Source organism: Apis laboriosa, unplaced genomic scaffold (genome assembly GCF_014066325.1).
Source record: "Apis laboriosa isolate Shangri-la unplaced genomic scaffold, ASM1406632v1 scaffold40_cov151, whole genome shotgun sequence".
Classification (NCBI taxonomy): Eukaryota; Metazoa; Arthropoda; class Insecta; order Hymenoptera; family Apidae; genus Apis; species Apis laboriosa.
The window spans coordinates 345,620-363,989 of NW_025223180.1; the positions used below are offsets into that span (position 1 = coordinate 345,620).

Here is an 18,370-nt window from a genome sequence, read left to right on the forward strand (position 1 = left end):
TTGTTGATTAGGTTGGAAAAATTTCGCACGATGGATTTGCGGGTAAAGTGAAGCGATTTATTATCTCTTGTAGGGAGAAAATTGGGCGTGTAATTGTAATCGGGGTTGCGAAATGGCGTGTGTAACGGCCGTGTCGCGATTCGAGAGACGATAGGGACGGTTGGACGATTGAAATGGAAGAGAGGAAGGTGGGGCTGGAGGAGGTGGTGCTCCATATAGAAGACGAGTGGCGCGTGGCCGAGGAGGGCCCGAGGTGCAAACCTCGCGTGCCACAAATTGCTTCACCTCGTCGAGGTTCGGTAGTTACAGCAGCGACCCATTCGCGCGCGCTTACTTATTTACTTGCTCGCTTTCCAACCTGCCGATACATCTTTACTCTGCACCCACAACAGAAACGCGTATTTCCTTCGTGCGAATTTACTGCCCCCCATCCACCCTTCTCTACGCGCAGTCGTATTTCGTTGGCAAGCGTCTCGGTTATCTTCTTCCTATGTGTATCTTCGCGATGCAATTTCGATGTAAGTTTTTCATCATTAACGGAAGATGATGAATGCTCGTTCTCTTTTACGCAGGTGTACGTCGATCATATTATCTATATTTCGCGATGACAAAATAATTTGATTGTCCTTTTATATATATATATATCTCGAGGATTTCTGTGGTTCCTCGTTTCCCTGAAAACGAAAGATATATTTTTCTTCGCTTCGATTCGATTCGAGGCAATCGGGGAGACGGGTTAATTGAGAATAAAACGGAGGAAGGCACGCGCGGTAGCTTAACAAGCCGTGCCTCCTGATTGCTCTCCCTAAGAAAGACGGTGACCCGTCTGGCCTCGCGTCTAAATTAGCCAATTTACGCGGACCGCCGCTGCCGGATCGAACCGCGTCGCTGTTCCTTTCGGTTGCAAAACCATGCCGGCTATTAGTCGAAGCTGGCCGAAAGAAGAAACGACCGCAGCCGCCTGCTTTTATATTCGTCGCGTTGCCGTTCTTCGTGTATCGGACACGCAGAAAAACTTGGTGCAGGGATCGTTAATTTCAACCTCCCCTCTTCGATTCCACGAGAGAGAATAATATTCTTTCAACGGCACGAGGGAGGCCGTTCGAGGCCTTTTCGAGACGTATAATCTCTTCGACACGAGATGTGTATTTGATTGTTCATTTCGGGTGAAGGAATCGATTCGTTGTTACTCGGTGGTATCGCAGAAATTTTTACGGGAAATTTGAAAAATAGGAGACGTGGTAATCGACAGGTGAGGGGACTGGACTACGGCGAATGGTCCTTTATCTCGATCATCAGGCTGGCAAACGGTGGTCGAGTTAATCAGCTTAGCGTCGAGAAAATCTCTTCTCTCTCTTTTCGTGGTCGTTGCGCCTCGTCATCCTGGGCTCGATTGTGCGTTCAAACGTCGTTGACACTTCCGACAATAGCCGTTTGTCAGGGATTTACCAATAATGGGACACTGTATTTCCCTTCTTCCCAAGGATTCGGAATACAATCCTTGACGGTGATTTCGTTTTGATCGATGAAAACTTAAAATAATTTTGGTACGAGTTTATTAACGAGTTTAAATCATCGATGGTATTTTAATTTATTTTTCCAGTTGGAAAATTTGGAATAATCAAGAAATATCCGATGCGTTCTTACTTCGAAAGTTGGCGGTGGAAAATTGTGGGAAGATATGAGAATCGCGATCGAGAGAGATCGTTTCCTTCTCTCTTTTCGCATCTCTCGCGGCCCTTACTCGATAAAAGAGCGAACGGTTGTTAATCCTTCTCGGAGTGGAGTTAAGCCGGTATTCGAATATAAGCCGGATAGAAAACAAACGCGACGAACGTAGTACGTTTGAATGGCGATTTAAACGTTGGGTCTATTCACGTGGTAAGAGAAAGAAGATTGGACGGGAAGAAGAAGTCGGCGAGAATGGATCAACTTTTAAAGAGAGCGAAAGCAAACGGCGGAAACTCGAACGCATCGCAACGTACCTCATGCTGAGTTAAAGGATTGGCCGCTTCGTATTCTCGATATCGCGAAACGATATCATTTTCTTGTATGCGCCAACCGACTTCGATATTCATCGCTCGTTACGACGATATCGTGATCGTGATCGATCTTAAACCCGAGGATTAACTCGAGAAGAAAAATATCGGTTCGTAATAAATAGCGAATCGACGCCCACCGATTATAAAGCGCGAGGTACAAGTTACATTACGACGTGTATTTTCGAAACGAAAACGACGGACCGTTATTAAACTTTGGAATTTCGGCGATCGGTGATAAGAGGAATCGATAAGGAATAATTTTTTTATCGAATCGAAGTAGCGTCCTTCTTAATTCGAAGGATTAAAAAAGTACGCGGAGGGTGTTTCTCGGAGTAAGACTTAAGGTTTACGGTAGGTTTGCCCGGTCGAATCCGGTTCGAAGTCCGATTATACGGTAGCTCGGCGTATCTCATCGAACTCGGAGCACCAGTTCTTCGTCCTTGTTCGAGTCGAATCATGTTCGAGGCGCAATTCTCGCGTGTCTCTTCGTCGGTGTCGGTGTCGCGTCGGTTTACGATCGCGGCCCCTTCCCCCCTCCCTTCCACGCTTTTGCCACGTCTTTTCCATTCCCATTTGCATTTTTATATTTATCTCGAACGAACGGTGCGCCAAGCTCTTCCTCGTCCCCGATTGTTCGTCGCCGCGGATCGCCCTGCCTCTTGCGGATTCGATAAAAATTCTTCCGCGATGACGTTTAAATATCGCGAGAAAGTTGCCCGCGAAAGCGATGTTTCGAAAGAAAAAGCGTCCTCTTTTTCCGACCAGTGTCTATTTTCCGAATTTCACGATTACGTATTTCGAATGGAAAATTGGAAAATTGGAAAATTGGGCGTACGAAAGTTTTCGTTTCGAAAAGTTTGATCATCGTGAGAGAATCGGATCGTCGGGGGACACCCGTTAGCCGCTATTTCGACTCGTATTATTCATGGAAGCGGTGTGGATATACCGTGCCAGTATACCCGGGGAGGTCTGTGCACTCGGCGCCGATCGATAATCGATGGAACAAAAAGTTGGAATTTGTTTACAGTTTAGTAACCCAAATCAGAGCGGCGATCCACCACCCTCCCCTATCCGCCTTCTCCTTTCGTCTCCTTTCCACCTCCGTTCCACGAACGCCCCTTTCCCTCCACCTCCGCATCGTCATCGTGGATACCAACAACATCCAGTTCGCGCGTGTCACAGACACGGCCACCAGAATACCAACACCAACGTCGATCGCACCACCACCACCACCACCGTCCTTTCGCTCGCGCTACTTTATTTTTCCCCGCTTTTCCCTTCGCCGTTTCGTTCCGTCAGACGAGTTTGCCCATCCTGCTCCCGAATGCATTTGTCAAACGTTGAAACAAATTGGTAGACAACTCACAAATACCAGCGTCTCGGTTACATCGACCACGTAAACTGCCTTTGACTAATGTGTTGTTCATCCCCCCCCTCCGACACGGCTCATGTACTCCACGTTCCACGAATTTTATAACCTCCTCCACTTCTACGCGCCGTTCTTCTTTCTTCCTTCCAAAACTTTCGGTTTACGTTCCGTGCAAACTTTACCTTCGAACCAACCGTGAAAATACATTTACATCGTGGGATCCGGGGGGGGGGGAGGGGGGATTAACTTGGCATCCACGCGCGTTTACGTAACTTTTCCAACCGATTTCTGAAAATCTTCTTCTATTAAACTTTACGAAGCTAAAGCTTTGCTTCGTTCGTGCACTCCAACGAGAAAGAAATGAATTTGCGTTTTCTTTAAAAAAGCTTCGTTCGACGGGTAAATAAAATAAAGCGGCTAGATATCGGCCAATTTTCGCGAGTCTGTTTTTCTTTCTTCCCTTCCTTTTTGCGCGTGGCCCGTGATTTACCAATTTTCGACGCTTCTTTCTCGACGATTAAACTCCGTGACTAACCATTTTTTCCTCCTCAAAATCCTCCTCTTTCGATTCCCCACTTTCCTCCTTAAACTTATATAGTAAAAACAAAGAATAGTCTCGGATGGAAGGAAGCTAGTAGCGAGTACGGTATACCCGGTGTAACAAAAATCGGCACGGATCGCCGAATGGATGATGCCTAGACGTTGGGATTTTATGACTTATTGACTCTCGTCCGTGTTTACCGGACTCGGTGCGACGGCCATGTGGCGCCAAGCGGCGAGAATGCGGCCACCTTTGCGAGCAAACGTGGCCGATGGATACTCACACATCCGACCGGCTCGCCGTCCGATCGATCCATCTCTCGCTTCCCCTTCTTCCGCCATCCCTTGGATCATCGTTGCGACCCGATCCGCCACTTCTCTCTCCTCGTCTTCGCGTCCGTTTCCTTGCATTTTTAATCCCAAACAACGGTTATTAACTTTGATCGAGAATTTCGACGAAAGAAATGGATGGACGCCTAGGTGAGATGCAATTTATTCTAGTTCGTTGTTACATCGTTCATATATTCGTTTTATATAAGATGATTACGAGAGAATTGAGAATCGATCGAGGCGCGGTGGACGGTAGGTGTACTTATCGATAAGGCCAAGCGAAAAATGAATATCTTGAATTCCAAAGGCATATCATTATCGTTTGAAAATAAGATTTTACGGAGAGATATAAAAGATATATATATATATATGTTTTTTTTTGAAAAGCGAAATGATGGTAAAAGTAAACGCGCGAAATTCGAGCTTTTACTTCTCAAAATCCTCTTCCGATTCCTCCAAACTTGTATAGTAAAAACAAGATGGTAAAAGTAAAGGCTATTATATCGATATTATTTTAAACGTAAGTAATATTCAGTATAATAAGTGATAAGTTCGATCGATTGTTTTTGCATTTAGGATAAACAGAATTGAATAAATAATCTTAGGAAAAGTGCTTATCATCGTTGTAAATATTTGAAGGAATCATTTAGAATAAAGTTTCTCTTGAGATGTAAAAACTATATAATCTCGCGTATTGTCCGTTTAGATAAGAATCCCAACTTCGTTCTTTCGTTCCTGCAAATATTACGACCGATTAAAATTAATCGTTACATTGAAATTTTCATCGCTGAATCTTAAAATATTTAAAAAATACATTTAAAAAATAATTGCGAAAGGCGAGAATTATGAAATTACTGACGAAAACGTAAATCGCATATGTTTTAAATTTTCCATGATCGATGTGATGATCGTTTAAAAAAGAAAAGACGGCGTTCGGATGAAGAGTAAGTAAAGATAATTCTTGAATAATCGCAACGAAAAAAAAAAAAAAAAATGCATTTCTAGACATCCAAATAAATTTTACTAATGATATAAAAATCGCGTATCTCGGTGTACACACAATCTTGGCAAATAATCGAGGGATTAATAATGTTTTATTGGCACAACGATTGCAATGGTTATCTCCGATTGACAAATAAGAATGCACACTTTTCCGTGAAATCGAAAGAATGGAATGCCGATTTTTTTCCATTCCAACCGGAAGCCATCTTAAGCGGATGGATTTTCATCGTTAAATGTTACGATAAGTTACGATAATTGGAGAAACTAACGCGAAGCGAACATATATCGAATAATTAATTTAAAACAGTGTCTTTAAAAAATCAATCAAATCGCTTATTTTTACATTGATTTTAACGGACGAGTTTTTAATGATTCGAAATAGAAGACGAGAATGAAGAGTAAATGAAAAATGGAATACAGATTGATAAAGAATGACTGGTTCGAAATATTAATCGATCGAATATTGCATTCGACTCATAAAATATTAATCGATTTGTTAAAAGTATTAATCAACGAAGCGATGGACGTATATCGAGATATAAAAAAATATCGGTAACACGTGTGAGAATCGCGCGTGTTCGTGAGAGTAGAAATTTCTTCCGAGATTCGTAGCTGTCGATCGTTCGATCTTGATAATATTCGCAAGACGAATTGACCTCGGTTTCTCAAGCTTTAACTTTATACGACAGAGCTTGTGAGATATGTACACTTTTCCGATCGCTCAATGTCGCGAATCGTTTTCATCGTTCGAACGATTTGTCGCGGGTACGCATACGTGTACGTGACAAGATTTCGACCCGTTGCAATTATTTCCAATCGATATCGTCGCGGTTCAGCGAACACCAACGAATGGAAAAATGATCCTTTCGGATTCGTTCGAGTGAATAATTAGAATTGAAAAATTCGTTTGAAATATCGACGAAGGAAGGAAGTTGTTGCATAAAGATAATGTGTCGTGGAAAAAAATGTCCTCGTAACTCTGTATCATGGATTAATTGGGAATAACATCGATGATAACGTTGGTTAATCTTAACCATTTTAGCCGATATTATCCGCGCTATTTACAGTAAAAAAAAACAGTTGGGTGGCATTTTCTTTTTTTTTTTTTTTTTTTAAGTAATCGCTCGAATCCCTCGAAACATATTTGTATTTATATCCGTTATAAAACAATAGCGATACATTCGATACGTATGCATAATTACGTAACATGTAAATGTATTTTGCGCCCACATTTATTATTCAAATTTCTATTAGGTATGTAACTCTAGCGACATAACGTTAAAGTCTGAATAAAACGAATAACACGAACGAATACAGATCGTGTAACAGATCTGATCGGTGATTTTAGTTTCTAAGCATTAAAGAAATAAGACTTTTATCAAAGAACAAAAATAACATGAAATATCGTGGAAAAAATTACCGTTGAAGATATAGTTGCGATAGGCGCTAAATGAATCATGCACGCCATTGCAGTTCATTCATGATCTTTATCGAGTTTCTCATCGCACATAAACGTTACATATATATATATATATATATTTTTGTCTCGTCTAAATTCTTAGAAACGACTGATAGAGATACGATTTCTTATAATTATAAACGAAGCTACCGCGAAATTGTGCGATACGTGACACGTGAATATCGGACGGATATCGTCACAATAGTGTCAAACGTTTCATCATTCGTCGTCGAAGCGTCGGGATATTATTATTTCATTAGAAGCGAGAAATTTTTTTTCTTTCTTTCTTTCTTTATTAAAACGATCGCCATGCTTTTATCGGAATTGACTGGAGATAATCATCGATAATCAAGCTAATCTCATAGGTCATTTTCTAATCTCTAGCCTCTCCTATCGATCGTTCATTCTTTCGAACGAAGAGAATTGTTTTGAAAGATTTTATAAATCATCCTTTTTTTTTTTTTTTCTTTTCTTTTCTCGATACGTTAGCGCCATAAACAGGCGACGAGTGTCGTAGAAAACGAAAGCGCTTATCAACTTCACGCGCATATATACCCGAAATACTCGAATACTTTTTCCTTGATTCGAGTCGCAAATTGATAATGATTATTTTTCGAAACGAAGAGAGAAGATTGGAAAGAAAGTGTAAACTTTGAGCAACTTCCCGCTTCGTTGGAGGGAAATTACAAGCGGATTAATTATCAAGTTTTCGTGTTTGCTCGTTGTTACGGGCGACACGATCGTTCCATTAAGAGGACGCGAGAGCGAGCGCCCTTCCGCGCGGAAGTCGGAAGTCGACCGACAGCTTCTTCCACTTATGCCCTCTTACTGGACCGTTCGGTTTTATGGACGGCGAGATCGGCCGATCCTCGATTAAACGATTCTTAGCTGCGCCTCGTGCGAGCCACGTCTCGATAACACGGCTTACCGCACGTTCACGCTTACGTTATATAAAGGATATGTATGGAATATTTGTTGATTAAACGCGCGAGTGTATTCGCTCGCATCGAACTTTGCAATGTTCGTTCGCCACGTGGATCGGGGAAAATTATCTCTTTCCTCTAATCCTTTAATAAATCATTTTCAATCATTTTATCGTAATTTTTCCATTCCATGAGTTGTCGTTTCCCCTCCTCGAGAGGAAAGAAATAAAAAAGAGAAGAGAAAAATTGAAACGATATTTTATCGAAATATCGAAATAAAATATATATCGATGTATATCGAAATCAATAGCGTTGTCTTTTTTCGAGATATTCTCTTAGAACGCGTGACAAATGCGATAAAGAAAAATGTCCTCTCAAAATAAAATAATATAATACGGTCATTATTTCGTGGCTCGCGATCGAAACGTTGGAAACCAGTGTTTCCAGATGTGTTTGAAATTAAACGAAGGAGGGCATTTTATTTTTCAAACATTTTTCGATTGGAAAGTCATTTTCGAACACGTTCGTTCTCGGTAAAGAATTGTTATTCCGTTCGATAATGATTCGCTGTTCACTCGATGGAATGTTTCCTGGAGACATTCGTTGTTATTCATCGCTCTTATTTGTTTAATCTCTTGTGTTGCCGCGGTGATAATTAATTATTTTCTTTCTTTCGCGACAACGTATTCAACGATTAGCGTTTCAGGCACGCGATTCTTCTAATATTCTTCTAATATCGATAATATGTTTTTCGATGAGAACGTATTTCCTTGTTGAGCTGCTTCCCACGTTTTAACACATCTTCCTCTTTTCGCAATCTTTACCAAATTTACCCATAATTCGTTTAATCATTCACATAGCGTATCCTACACATACATAAAACCAATTATTAATTCTCGCGATTGAACAGCGTACGACATAATATAAACAAATCGTGAAATTCATTAACTGAAAATTTTATCACGAAATATTTACGCATGGAATAAAAATGTTATATCTACGCTTCTTCTCATTTTCCCACGAAAATAAATCCTCGACACATTCTTGACACGCGATTGTTTCCGTTTTTATCATCGATCTAAAATAATTTTCCTTCCTACTTTCGAATCGTACGTGTAAATTATTAACATAATTCGATTTTGCGCTTTCTTCCATAATAACAACAACAACAACAATAATAATAATAATAATAATAATAATAATAATAATAATACGGAATAAAGAGTAAAATCGATCGGTCAAATTCACCGTTAATATTTAATTCCGTTTGGTTGGACGAAGCAAGTTGGGGATATAAGAGATATCGCGTCGAGGCGCGCTTTTAAATCGCAATGTAGCCGGATGCATACTTGCGCACGGATGATCGTATGCGGCAATCGTACTTATAATAGAAACACCGCCGCTGATTGGAAAATAAATTCGAGACATCGGCGTGCCTTTGATAAGATTGCTCTTGGTCCGCTGTCGTTACTCTCCCGTTATCGCGCCTTATTTATTGTCCGCAGATACACCTCTATACCGAACACCGATGATAGGATGAGCTCGACGTGCTCCGTTTTTTCACTTTGCATAATATTCCCATATTCCATTTTGGAGTGGAAATTGGCGTGACAGTCTTCGAAGGATCGAGACTTTTCGCGCGTACGAAAGAGTCGAATCGGCAATTTTTCACATCCACAGTTTTTCTTATTTTAAATCTTTCCAATTTCTTTGGAATCACTCGTGAGCGCGTTCGTGCGTTCTTCTCTCCTTCGAGCAGAGTTTCAATCGCAATCTCCACGGTTCAATGATAGACGGCGACCCCGTGAATGGAAATCTTGCGAAACTCTCGCCACTTTCTGGGAACAGAAAATTCATTCACACGTTGGCGTCCGTTTGAACAAGAGGAGGAACAGTCCGCCACTTATCGAGGCGCCGTCCTAAGGCCTCTATTACCTGTTTGCAAATATTACCTTCGTAGTTTAGAACGTTTCCTTGACGACGTTCCTGCATCGTTTCATTTTTCGTTTGCATTCCCCTCGGTTATAGCTTCTTTAAAATCTCTACTAGAGGTACTTTCTCCTTTCCTTCCTTCCTTCCTTCCTTCCTTCCTTCCTTCGATGAAAAGTTTCAACTTATTAGTCAATTTAAAGTTACTACTTAGCAACTGGACAAATTAATTATTTAATATTATCATCACTGTAAATCAAAGAACACCAACAATTAACTTTATAACTCTCTCCTTCTCTCCGAGAAAAAAGAAAATTGATCAAACGTGGATACAGATAGAAAACTACGGGTTACTACGGGTTGGCGAAAAATTTGAGCACCACTGAGAAGGCCACACATGCAGTATTATTGTTGCAGAGTGGATCTCTCGTCTCAGAGGACGAGCTGTTGTTGTAAAGGCGCGAATGTTATTGCAGCAGAAAGTTGTGGTGTCACAAAGCTGCGGTGGGTCTGCCGGCATTCCGTCCGTTGTGCGGATCACCTAAAGATATCGTCACTGGCAAATACGTCTCTTTCACTCGGCGGGGAGAAAAAAATCACTACCGATCCATGCGTAAATCTCGAACTCGCGAGGAGGTATCGTAACGTAACGCGACAGGTTGCAAACGTTCGACTTACGTTCTTCCGATTATGGGGTCTCGAGTTTCGTCTCCGAAAACGGGGGATATTTAGCAAGGATCGGTATACTCGCGTTGATTATCGCCTGTCCTTTTACGCTCACGTTTACGTCTTCATTTCGCTACGACCGCGAGCGGATCGTTATCTTTTATTGGATCCGATATACGTTGCTCGGGAGCAAACGGGACTCCATTTTCCAAGATTTATTCGCCATTCCTTTCGCTTCAATAAACGATAAATTTCTCGAGTTCGTTTCGCGGACGAGAATGTGTCTCGCTTCTCGTATCTCGTAACGTAACGTTTGATTAAATCGATTTGCTCGTTTTTTTTCTTTTGTGTATATATATATATATATCTTTACGCGTCGTAAAAGCGTAAAAATCGAGGGTTTTTCCAGCGCGAAAGCGAGAGGTTTTAAGTTGGTTAGGTGGAAATGGAGGACGAGTGGCGCGGATTCTTGACAAATTTTAAGATTGACGGGGTAGGAACGTAGGCGAAATCGTTGGTAATAATTCGAGGAGCCACGGAGGACCACACAAGATCGAGGATGAATCCTTGGAGGGTCCTGACTTCTGAGACGAAGGTATTATACCTATACCTCGTGGCACGTTACGATGAAATAAAACGTGAACGTACCTGGCATGCCTCCGTCCACTTTCAAAATCTTCTCGTGGATCCTGCGGGACATCCTCAGCCGCATCGTTACGTTAATGGGACGGACTATTATTTAATTCCACTAAATTGCCGGCCGGCCCCCGAAACAGGCGTAAAACCTCTTAAAAATTGCCGCAGGAAACTTCTTACTCTCTCCACCCGATTCTACGAAAATCGATTCGACCGATACGAATTAAATAGAATAAAAATTTTTCGATGCGACGTCTCGTTCCAATTGTTTTCGCCGATATCTAATTCTCTCCTCTTATCCAATTACCATTATCTCCCTAATTTATACACCAGATAAATTAAATATATCGAAATATCCTCTACTTTGCTCTTTTATCCCAAAATTATCAATAATTCTGCCAGTGATAAGAAGTTAAGATTAATCGAATATCTCTACAACATGCACGTTTTCTTTATTATATATCGAAAACCAAGATTTCAAGAACGAGGAAACTTTCGTCAAATTATTATTTCGACATTTCGAAGGAAACGATTCTGTTCCGTGTAAATTACTTTCTAAAAAAAAAAAAAAAAAAAAAAAAAGAGAGCAGAGAACGATCAGCTTATGATACGATTGAAGAAAAAAGATTTAGGTACTACTGTGTCGTTATTCATCCGGGGAAAAGAAAGAACACGGTGCGCTGTGTAGATATTGCGTAGCCGTAGCTTGCATATGTGCGGGAGTTGAATTACGTGGTGCGAGTGTAAAGGAAGAGAAGAAAGGAGAAAACGTATTAAAAGGATATAAGAGAGCGGGCCGCGACCGCAAACTGATTAAATGCGGTTTACCCAGGCTACGCTGCGAGCTTTGGTATACGCCACACTCGTGTAAGCTACACGAGGAAACTCCTTACGATCGCGTTATGATCTCGCGAACATCTATTACGTTTCCATCGTTTCTCTTCTTCTACCTTCGATTCCCTCCAACGATCGAGTCGAAATTGATCATCGAGTTGTTTTTTTTTTTTTGACGAAGTATCTCGAGTGCGAGGATCACGGTTAAATCACGGTAATCGCGATTGAAACGATCGATCGATTCGATCGAGGGAGATAGCGATTCTGCATCAGATTAAAAATTATCAACGAAATATCGAAAATTTTATTTACATATTGGTAATACCCTGGCGTACCGATAACGAGGAAGCCATTTTGAAAAAATTTCATCGAAAAAACATAGAATTGCATCGTACAAGGATCGTTCAAAGATCGAAAGAAGACGCGTTTAATCTTTGTTCGTAATTTGACCATAAAACGTAATATCGTAATGCAGCACTCGACGAGGCAGTCTCGCTCAGAGACAATATTTTTAAATCGTATACGTCGTATAAAAATTTATATCTATCGAGGGACGCGAAGAAAATTTCTGATCGTTCCAGGAAAAGACGGATAAGAAATAAATACGAATTTGAGGAAACACGGCCGTTTAAGTTTTTCGCAGCGTTTCTTCGTAATGGCGTTTCCTCGTCAAAAGGGAAAATGAAGAACGGCGTTAAGAGGGACCGGGAGACGTTCCGGTTGTTCCAATTGATAAGCGAGCTAACAAAGGTTGCGGCGTCGTATGATTTAAATGCTTGGTAGTAGGTTTCAGGTATTGGAGGCAGGTATTTCGGGCGCTGGCATTTGTCACCTTGGGTAATTAAGCGCGCACCCCAATTTACCCTTATTCCGGGGCAAGCCCTTGGTCTCGAGTTTTTGTTCGGTTCCTTCCGGGGCGAGTCGAAAACGGTGTTGCGGGTCGTTAGGTAGCACGACACGAACGGGCCGAGATAGCCAAGATAAAGGATCGTGTCTCGCGGCGATCAAACGTGCCGATCTTCAGGAGCGTAGCGAAACGTTTGCCCAACTTATTTCGAAATAACAAACGCGCTTCATTTAATTTTTTACTTAGTACGGCCGATCGACCGTTCAAGGCTTTGCGTAACCGGCCTTCCCCCTCGTTTACAGGGAACACGGGTCTCGACCAGAGATTTACATAGACTCCGGGGGAACGTGTCCGGAGAACTGTGTCAATATGGTACGGCCCTGCGAGGTGCCAAACTCTCTCTCTCTCTCTCACACTCTCTCTCTCTCTCGCAACAACAGTTCTTCCCTTTTCCGTGAACGGAAAATTAGACCATTCGGGATACGAATTTTGGCGACAACTAGCCGGAACTCTAATAAGAGCCGAACGAATCTTGGCTCGGCTCTTTTTCCATGAATTTTTACCGACCGATCCTTTTCCAAACAGTTCCGAGATACCGGCAGAAATTAATTAACGATGCTCGGAGCAAATATTGGCTTCCAATGGGCGGATCGTTAATTATCTTTTAAAAAATTCGTTGGATATCGTCGGTTTGGTTCTATTTAAAAAGAGGGAAGAAGAAAAAAAAACGAAAGGATTATTTAAAAAAAGTTGCGAAGCGATTTAAATCCGTTTGTTGTCCGTTATCGGGGTATCGGATTTCTCGCATCATAAGCAAACTGCAACACAGCGAGGCGATTTTTAGAAAAATTGGAAAGCGCGTTTGCGCGGAATGCGTAGCAAACTCGCTCTGACATTCTGCCGCGAGCGCACCTATGCGAAATGCTTGCACGCGCAATGTAATTCTCCACCACTGGACGCCGACAGAACCGCGTGGAAAGCAGAAGCGCGGCTTTCCGTTCTCGCGGGACATTCCGTCGCTCGTCGATCGATAATTAATCGTCTGGGAAGCCCGTCGGTTGGGAAACATTTTTTTCCCTCCTTTTTTCCGATCTTTCAAATTCTTTTCGAAAATCGATCGAAGTTTGGCCCGGTTCGGCGGTCACACGCCATCGACATCGCCGTATATCGAGATACATTTAAAATAATAACCGTGGCGTTGACACTGTCTTGGGAAAACAAACTTGGATCACCTTGGTTCGGATTGCGTAACAACGACGCAACGTCGCGCGTCATCCTCGGTGTATGCTCGATTCAACGAGAAGACGGCCTGTAGATGTGTGTAATTTATATCGCGTGGCCGTCATTCGGTCGCTGCGAAATAAAAATAATAATAATAAGCGACGAGAAAAAAAAGAAAAAAAAAAAAAAAAAAAATAAGAAAAGAATCGATGGAACATCGAACGCGACTATACCACGATACCGTTTTCGTTGTTCACGATTTCCACTTTTAAATCAATCGAATTCAACAATTTTTAAATCGTTCGCGTTGCAATGAAATTCCTTCGAAAGAAGGAAAAAAAAGAAAAGAAAAGAAAAGAAAAGAAGAGAAGAGAAGAGAAGAAAAAGAAACAACGAGCGATAAAATTATATAGTCGAGCGAGCTTGTAAAATTTTCGAAACGAACGATAGACTATCTTGGAAAAGAAACGTATTAAAGGAAAACGCATATTGGAAAACGTATAAACAAAACGGTGAATTTCTTCGACGTTGGTTTATCGAAGGAAATGTACGTTTATCGATAAAAATGTATGATCACGAGTATCGATTATCGTTTCTCTCTCTCTCTCTCTCTCTCTCTCTTTCTCTCTCTCTCTTTTTTCAGCAACAGATGAAAACGCGAAGGAGAAAGCGAGACGAACGATATCGTCGAAGCGTACCTGTCGAAAAAGGGTCGTCCCCCATTTTTGAATCCATCGTGAAACGTCGTAGACACTTTTTGCGCGCGTTTCGTTAGCAGCGAACGCAGCGCGGCACGCTACGCTACGAGAAAGAAAGGATGGATGGACGGATGGATGGAGAGAGAGAGAGGTGGATGGATATCGGTAGGGTTGCAAGGGTAAACGAAACCCGTAAACGAAAGGGTCGATGGGGAGGCAAAAAGCGGGAATGAGAGGGGCAGGGGATGAAAAGGAGTGAAGAGAGAGGAAAAGGTGGTGGAAGGGAGGGAGAGAGAGAGAAAGAGTGGGAAAGAGATATTTAGGAGGGGGTAGTAAGAGAGAGAGAGATAGTAGGAGGAATGGAGGGGCAGGCTCGTGTGCGGAAGGAGTGGAGGGGTTGGAGGAGAGGGGTGGGGGTACGGCCTAGGCAAGGAACGGCAGCAGGGCAGCGGCCAGGTAAGCGAGGAGCGAACACTAGTAGGGCTGACTCGCGCGCCTCCGAGCCTCCGCGACTCTCACAACCAGCGGTTGTATATCGTCGAGTGCTACGCCGTTCCACGCTAGTGTTGTTGCGCTCCCACCGTCGCCGCTACGCCGTAGTTGTGCTCGTGCAGTGACAACGCGCCGTGCTCCAACGTGTTGATCCATCGGCCGACCGATCTCCTCCGCTCCACCGAAACGCAACCATTATCGACCACCGCCACCGATTCCGTCTCTTTTTCCCCTTTTTCGTGTTTCGTTTCTCATCGCCGCATCGAGCGGGGAACAGGAGAAGGAGGAGGAGGAGGAAGAGGAAGAAGAAGAAGAAGAAGAAGAAAAAGTTTCTTACGGACGCAGATTGGCCCCGAGTATCCTCCTCTTTCCTCGGCCTTTTTTTCTTTTCACCCGGAGAGAGAGAGAGAGAGAGAGAGAAAGAGAGAGAGAGGAAGAGAGAGTTCACCCTATTCGCATCGTAACACGCCACTTTGGCCGAGCGCCAACCATCTCCAGCAACGTTAGCGGCCACCTAGTCACAAAGATGTTGGCGCAAATCCAAGTGCGCCCGGTGGTTTCGTGCTACCTGCGCTGCGCCGGGGTTCTTACCGTTTCCACCTTCGAACACAAGTGAGAAAGTGCGTTCCGAACGATCGGCAAGGTTGGAGGGGTGAGAACGATCGCGATAAAGTGCCCGATGCGAGTGAGGAGTTTATATCGTTGCCGATCGATGCGTTGGTCGTTGGCTCGATCGTGGTGATGGTGGGTGCGAGGCGATCGATCGGGATCGCGTAACTCGTCCGCGCCGCCGCCTTATTTTTCCCGCTCTTCTCGCTTCTTCTCCTCCCGCCCGACGCCGCGATGCGCGAAAAGTCTGGTTAATCGATCCCGTTTTTTCGCGCGCGATACGATCGTGGACCGATCGAGGCCGATGAGAGGGTAAAGGATCGTTCACGAGTGCGCGAGGAAAATTGGATCGGCGAGAAATCGATGGGAGAAGTGGAAGTGGGTGGAAAGTATCTCGTCGACGGAGGAAGAAAATTGCATAACGAGCGCTGAATGCAAGGATTTTGAAAGTAGCTCCAGAAGGCCAGCCCGACGCGATGCGTCGACGCTGCTGACGCAACGCGCCTGGATGCGTCTCACTTTAAGCACGTGAGTGAACCGTTTTCTTTCATTTTCCACCAGCTCGCGGGGGAAGACGTTTCTCTCGCCCTTCCCCCTCCCTCCCCCACCACGACCCCCAATTAAAAATGACTCGAAAGGGATCGGATGGACAAACGATCTCCTCGTGTCCGCCACGATACTCGGATACTTGAACGTTCCCCGGTGTGCCTCGTGATCGTGCACACACGTGCGCGACGCTCTCTCGAATCGTCCTCTCGATATCCACGCGCTCTCCACGATCACCCCCTTGCCTGCATGCTCGGTGGTGCGGTGTGCCAGTGTGTCCCGTTGGTGGTAGTGGTCGCGAGTGCGCACGCGACGACCGGTGGTGAATGATCCTGACTCCGGGCTGACAAAGGTTTTCGTACACGAATACTGGGATGACGTCCGCTTCGGATTACGCGCTCTCTTCACGATCTCGTCGCTCTACATCGTCTAACGCGCAACCAAATGTAAGTGTTCTCTGCCTCTACCTCTGATTCTTCCGCCTTCTTCTCTCTCTCCCCCTTCGTCCCCGATCAACAACGCTTTTCTTTCTTTTTCTCCCCTTCCTTCCTTCGATCTTCCCTTCCATCGACGATCTTGACGCAAACGCGATTAAAGGAGAGATGATACGTATGTATGGGTACTCGGATAACGGTACTTTGGCTGGCAGGGGGTGAAGCGCCAGGAAAGCGCAGCGATACAAGACGCTTGAGAATTAATATTTCTTCTTTCGCGCATCGGGAATCTTACGAATTTTACCAACATCGCGATGATTTTAGTTTAGTTTTAATACTTTTTTTTCCCAATCTTTGCTCGATGATGCAAGTACGAGGCAATTTTGTAAATTGAAATACATATACATATATTTCGCAACGTTTGACAATCGATAAAGATGGATGCTTTTCTTTTTTTTGATCTCTATTGGTCAATTTATTTCGAATTTCGTAAAATTTCGTCGTACCTCTGTACTATTAAAAGATACCTTATTGAATTAGATATTTACTTGCGATCTGATCTATCATTTTCCGAGAAACGAGAAACGAGAATGAGTTTCGCGTTAGCGACGGATGTAACCGATGATAGAATTCTGTTACTTGGCTTGTTATCGAAAACGATGGATTGTCAGTTGGAAAATCAAACGATACGTGGACGATAAGCCAACATATTTTAGATAAGCGAAACGCGCAATTAAAATGCTTTCTGAATGAGACTCGTCCGATTAAGCAACGATCGCATAGACCGTCCGGGTCCCAACACCGTTCCACTTTCTTCCGTATTTCTCTCTCTCCTCTCTTATCTCTTACTCTATCTCTTCCTCCGTTTCCGTCGTTCCGAAACGGATCTTCGATCGACGTGAACCTTTCTTTCTTTCTTTCTTTCTTTCTTTCTTTCGAAACGATAAATCAAAAGCAGGATCGTTTTCTTTTGTCTCCGCAAGATTGGCTTTGTGCAATTTCTTATCGAAATTCTGATTTTTCGGTCAACTCGATCTCGCTTTTATCGTATAAAATCGGTAAGTGAAGCAAAGATTTTCAAACCGTTACGCGTTGAATGACGAAAAATTCGTGAAACAGTTTATGTAAGAGATAATTTTCCGAATCTTTCTCATTCGATTGCGTTAAAGTTATTCGTATCGTACGTACAACGAATGTATATCTCATATATTTGACTAATTGCGCTATATTCCCCAACGATAGATCGGTCTGTTATTTTTACACACATCGAACACATGTTCCGATAACGTAATCTGTCTCCACCTCGTGTACGTCCACGATAACGAACCGGTCAATTACATTTGCTTCCAATTATTCTTCCTCCTTTATTTTTTAATTCGAATTTTCAATTCGAACGAGTATCTCGGATAGAAAAGGAAAGAGAACCGGGAATAGGAATTCTAGGGACATTTTACGACAATTTTCCCCGTGTATCGACCTGGATACGGACAATGTTCTACGAATGTGACGCGACTCGCGAGCCACGATTCGCGTTACAAACGCGCAAACATTTTAAATACTGGAGGCATACATGTGCTAAGATGAATAACAAGCGAACACAAGAAAGATTTTAGCGAACGTAAATCCGGTTGTACCGATCCGATGATGCACTTCGATCCATTATTGACGTGCGTCGCAAGAATACGCAAAGTGAAACGTTTTAAATCTTGTTCGCTGGTATTGTTTGCAAATCGTTTCGTCGATTCGATAAGCCTCTCTCCTCAAAAATTTTTATACATTTTCTTACAACCGTA

The 18,370-nt window shown here is 43.0% G+C and overlaps 1 protein-coding gene across 4 annotated transcripts in view; it reads left to right on the forward strand.

Moving 5' to 3' along the window:
* The window catches only part of LOC122715856 (fibroblast growth factor 17-like), an 84,987-nt gene that overhangs the window by 21,478 nt on the left and 45,139 nt on the right, over positions 1–18,370 (forward strand). The window contains exon 1 of one of the 4 annotated variants that reach the window (XM_043938381.1): positions 14,992–16,125. The exons of 1 other annotated variant lie outside the window; for it this stretch is intronic. In XM_043938381.1, the coding sequence (XP_043794316.1) occupies positions 16,106–16,125 (20 nt within the window). In that variant the 5' untranslated portion in view covers positions 14,992–16,105. Of the gene's footprint in view, positions 1–14,991; positions 16,126–16,389; positions 16,590–18,370 lie in introns of those variants that run through there. 2 more of the 4 variants (XM_043938384.1, XM_043938383.1) reach the window with 2 other exon arrangements.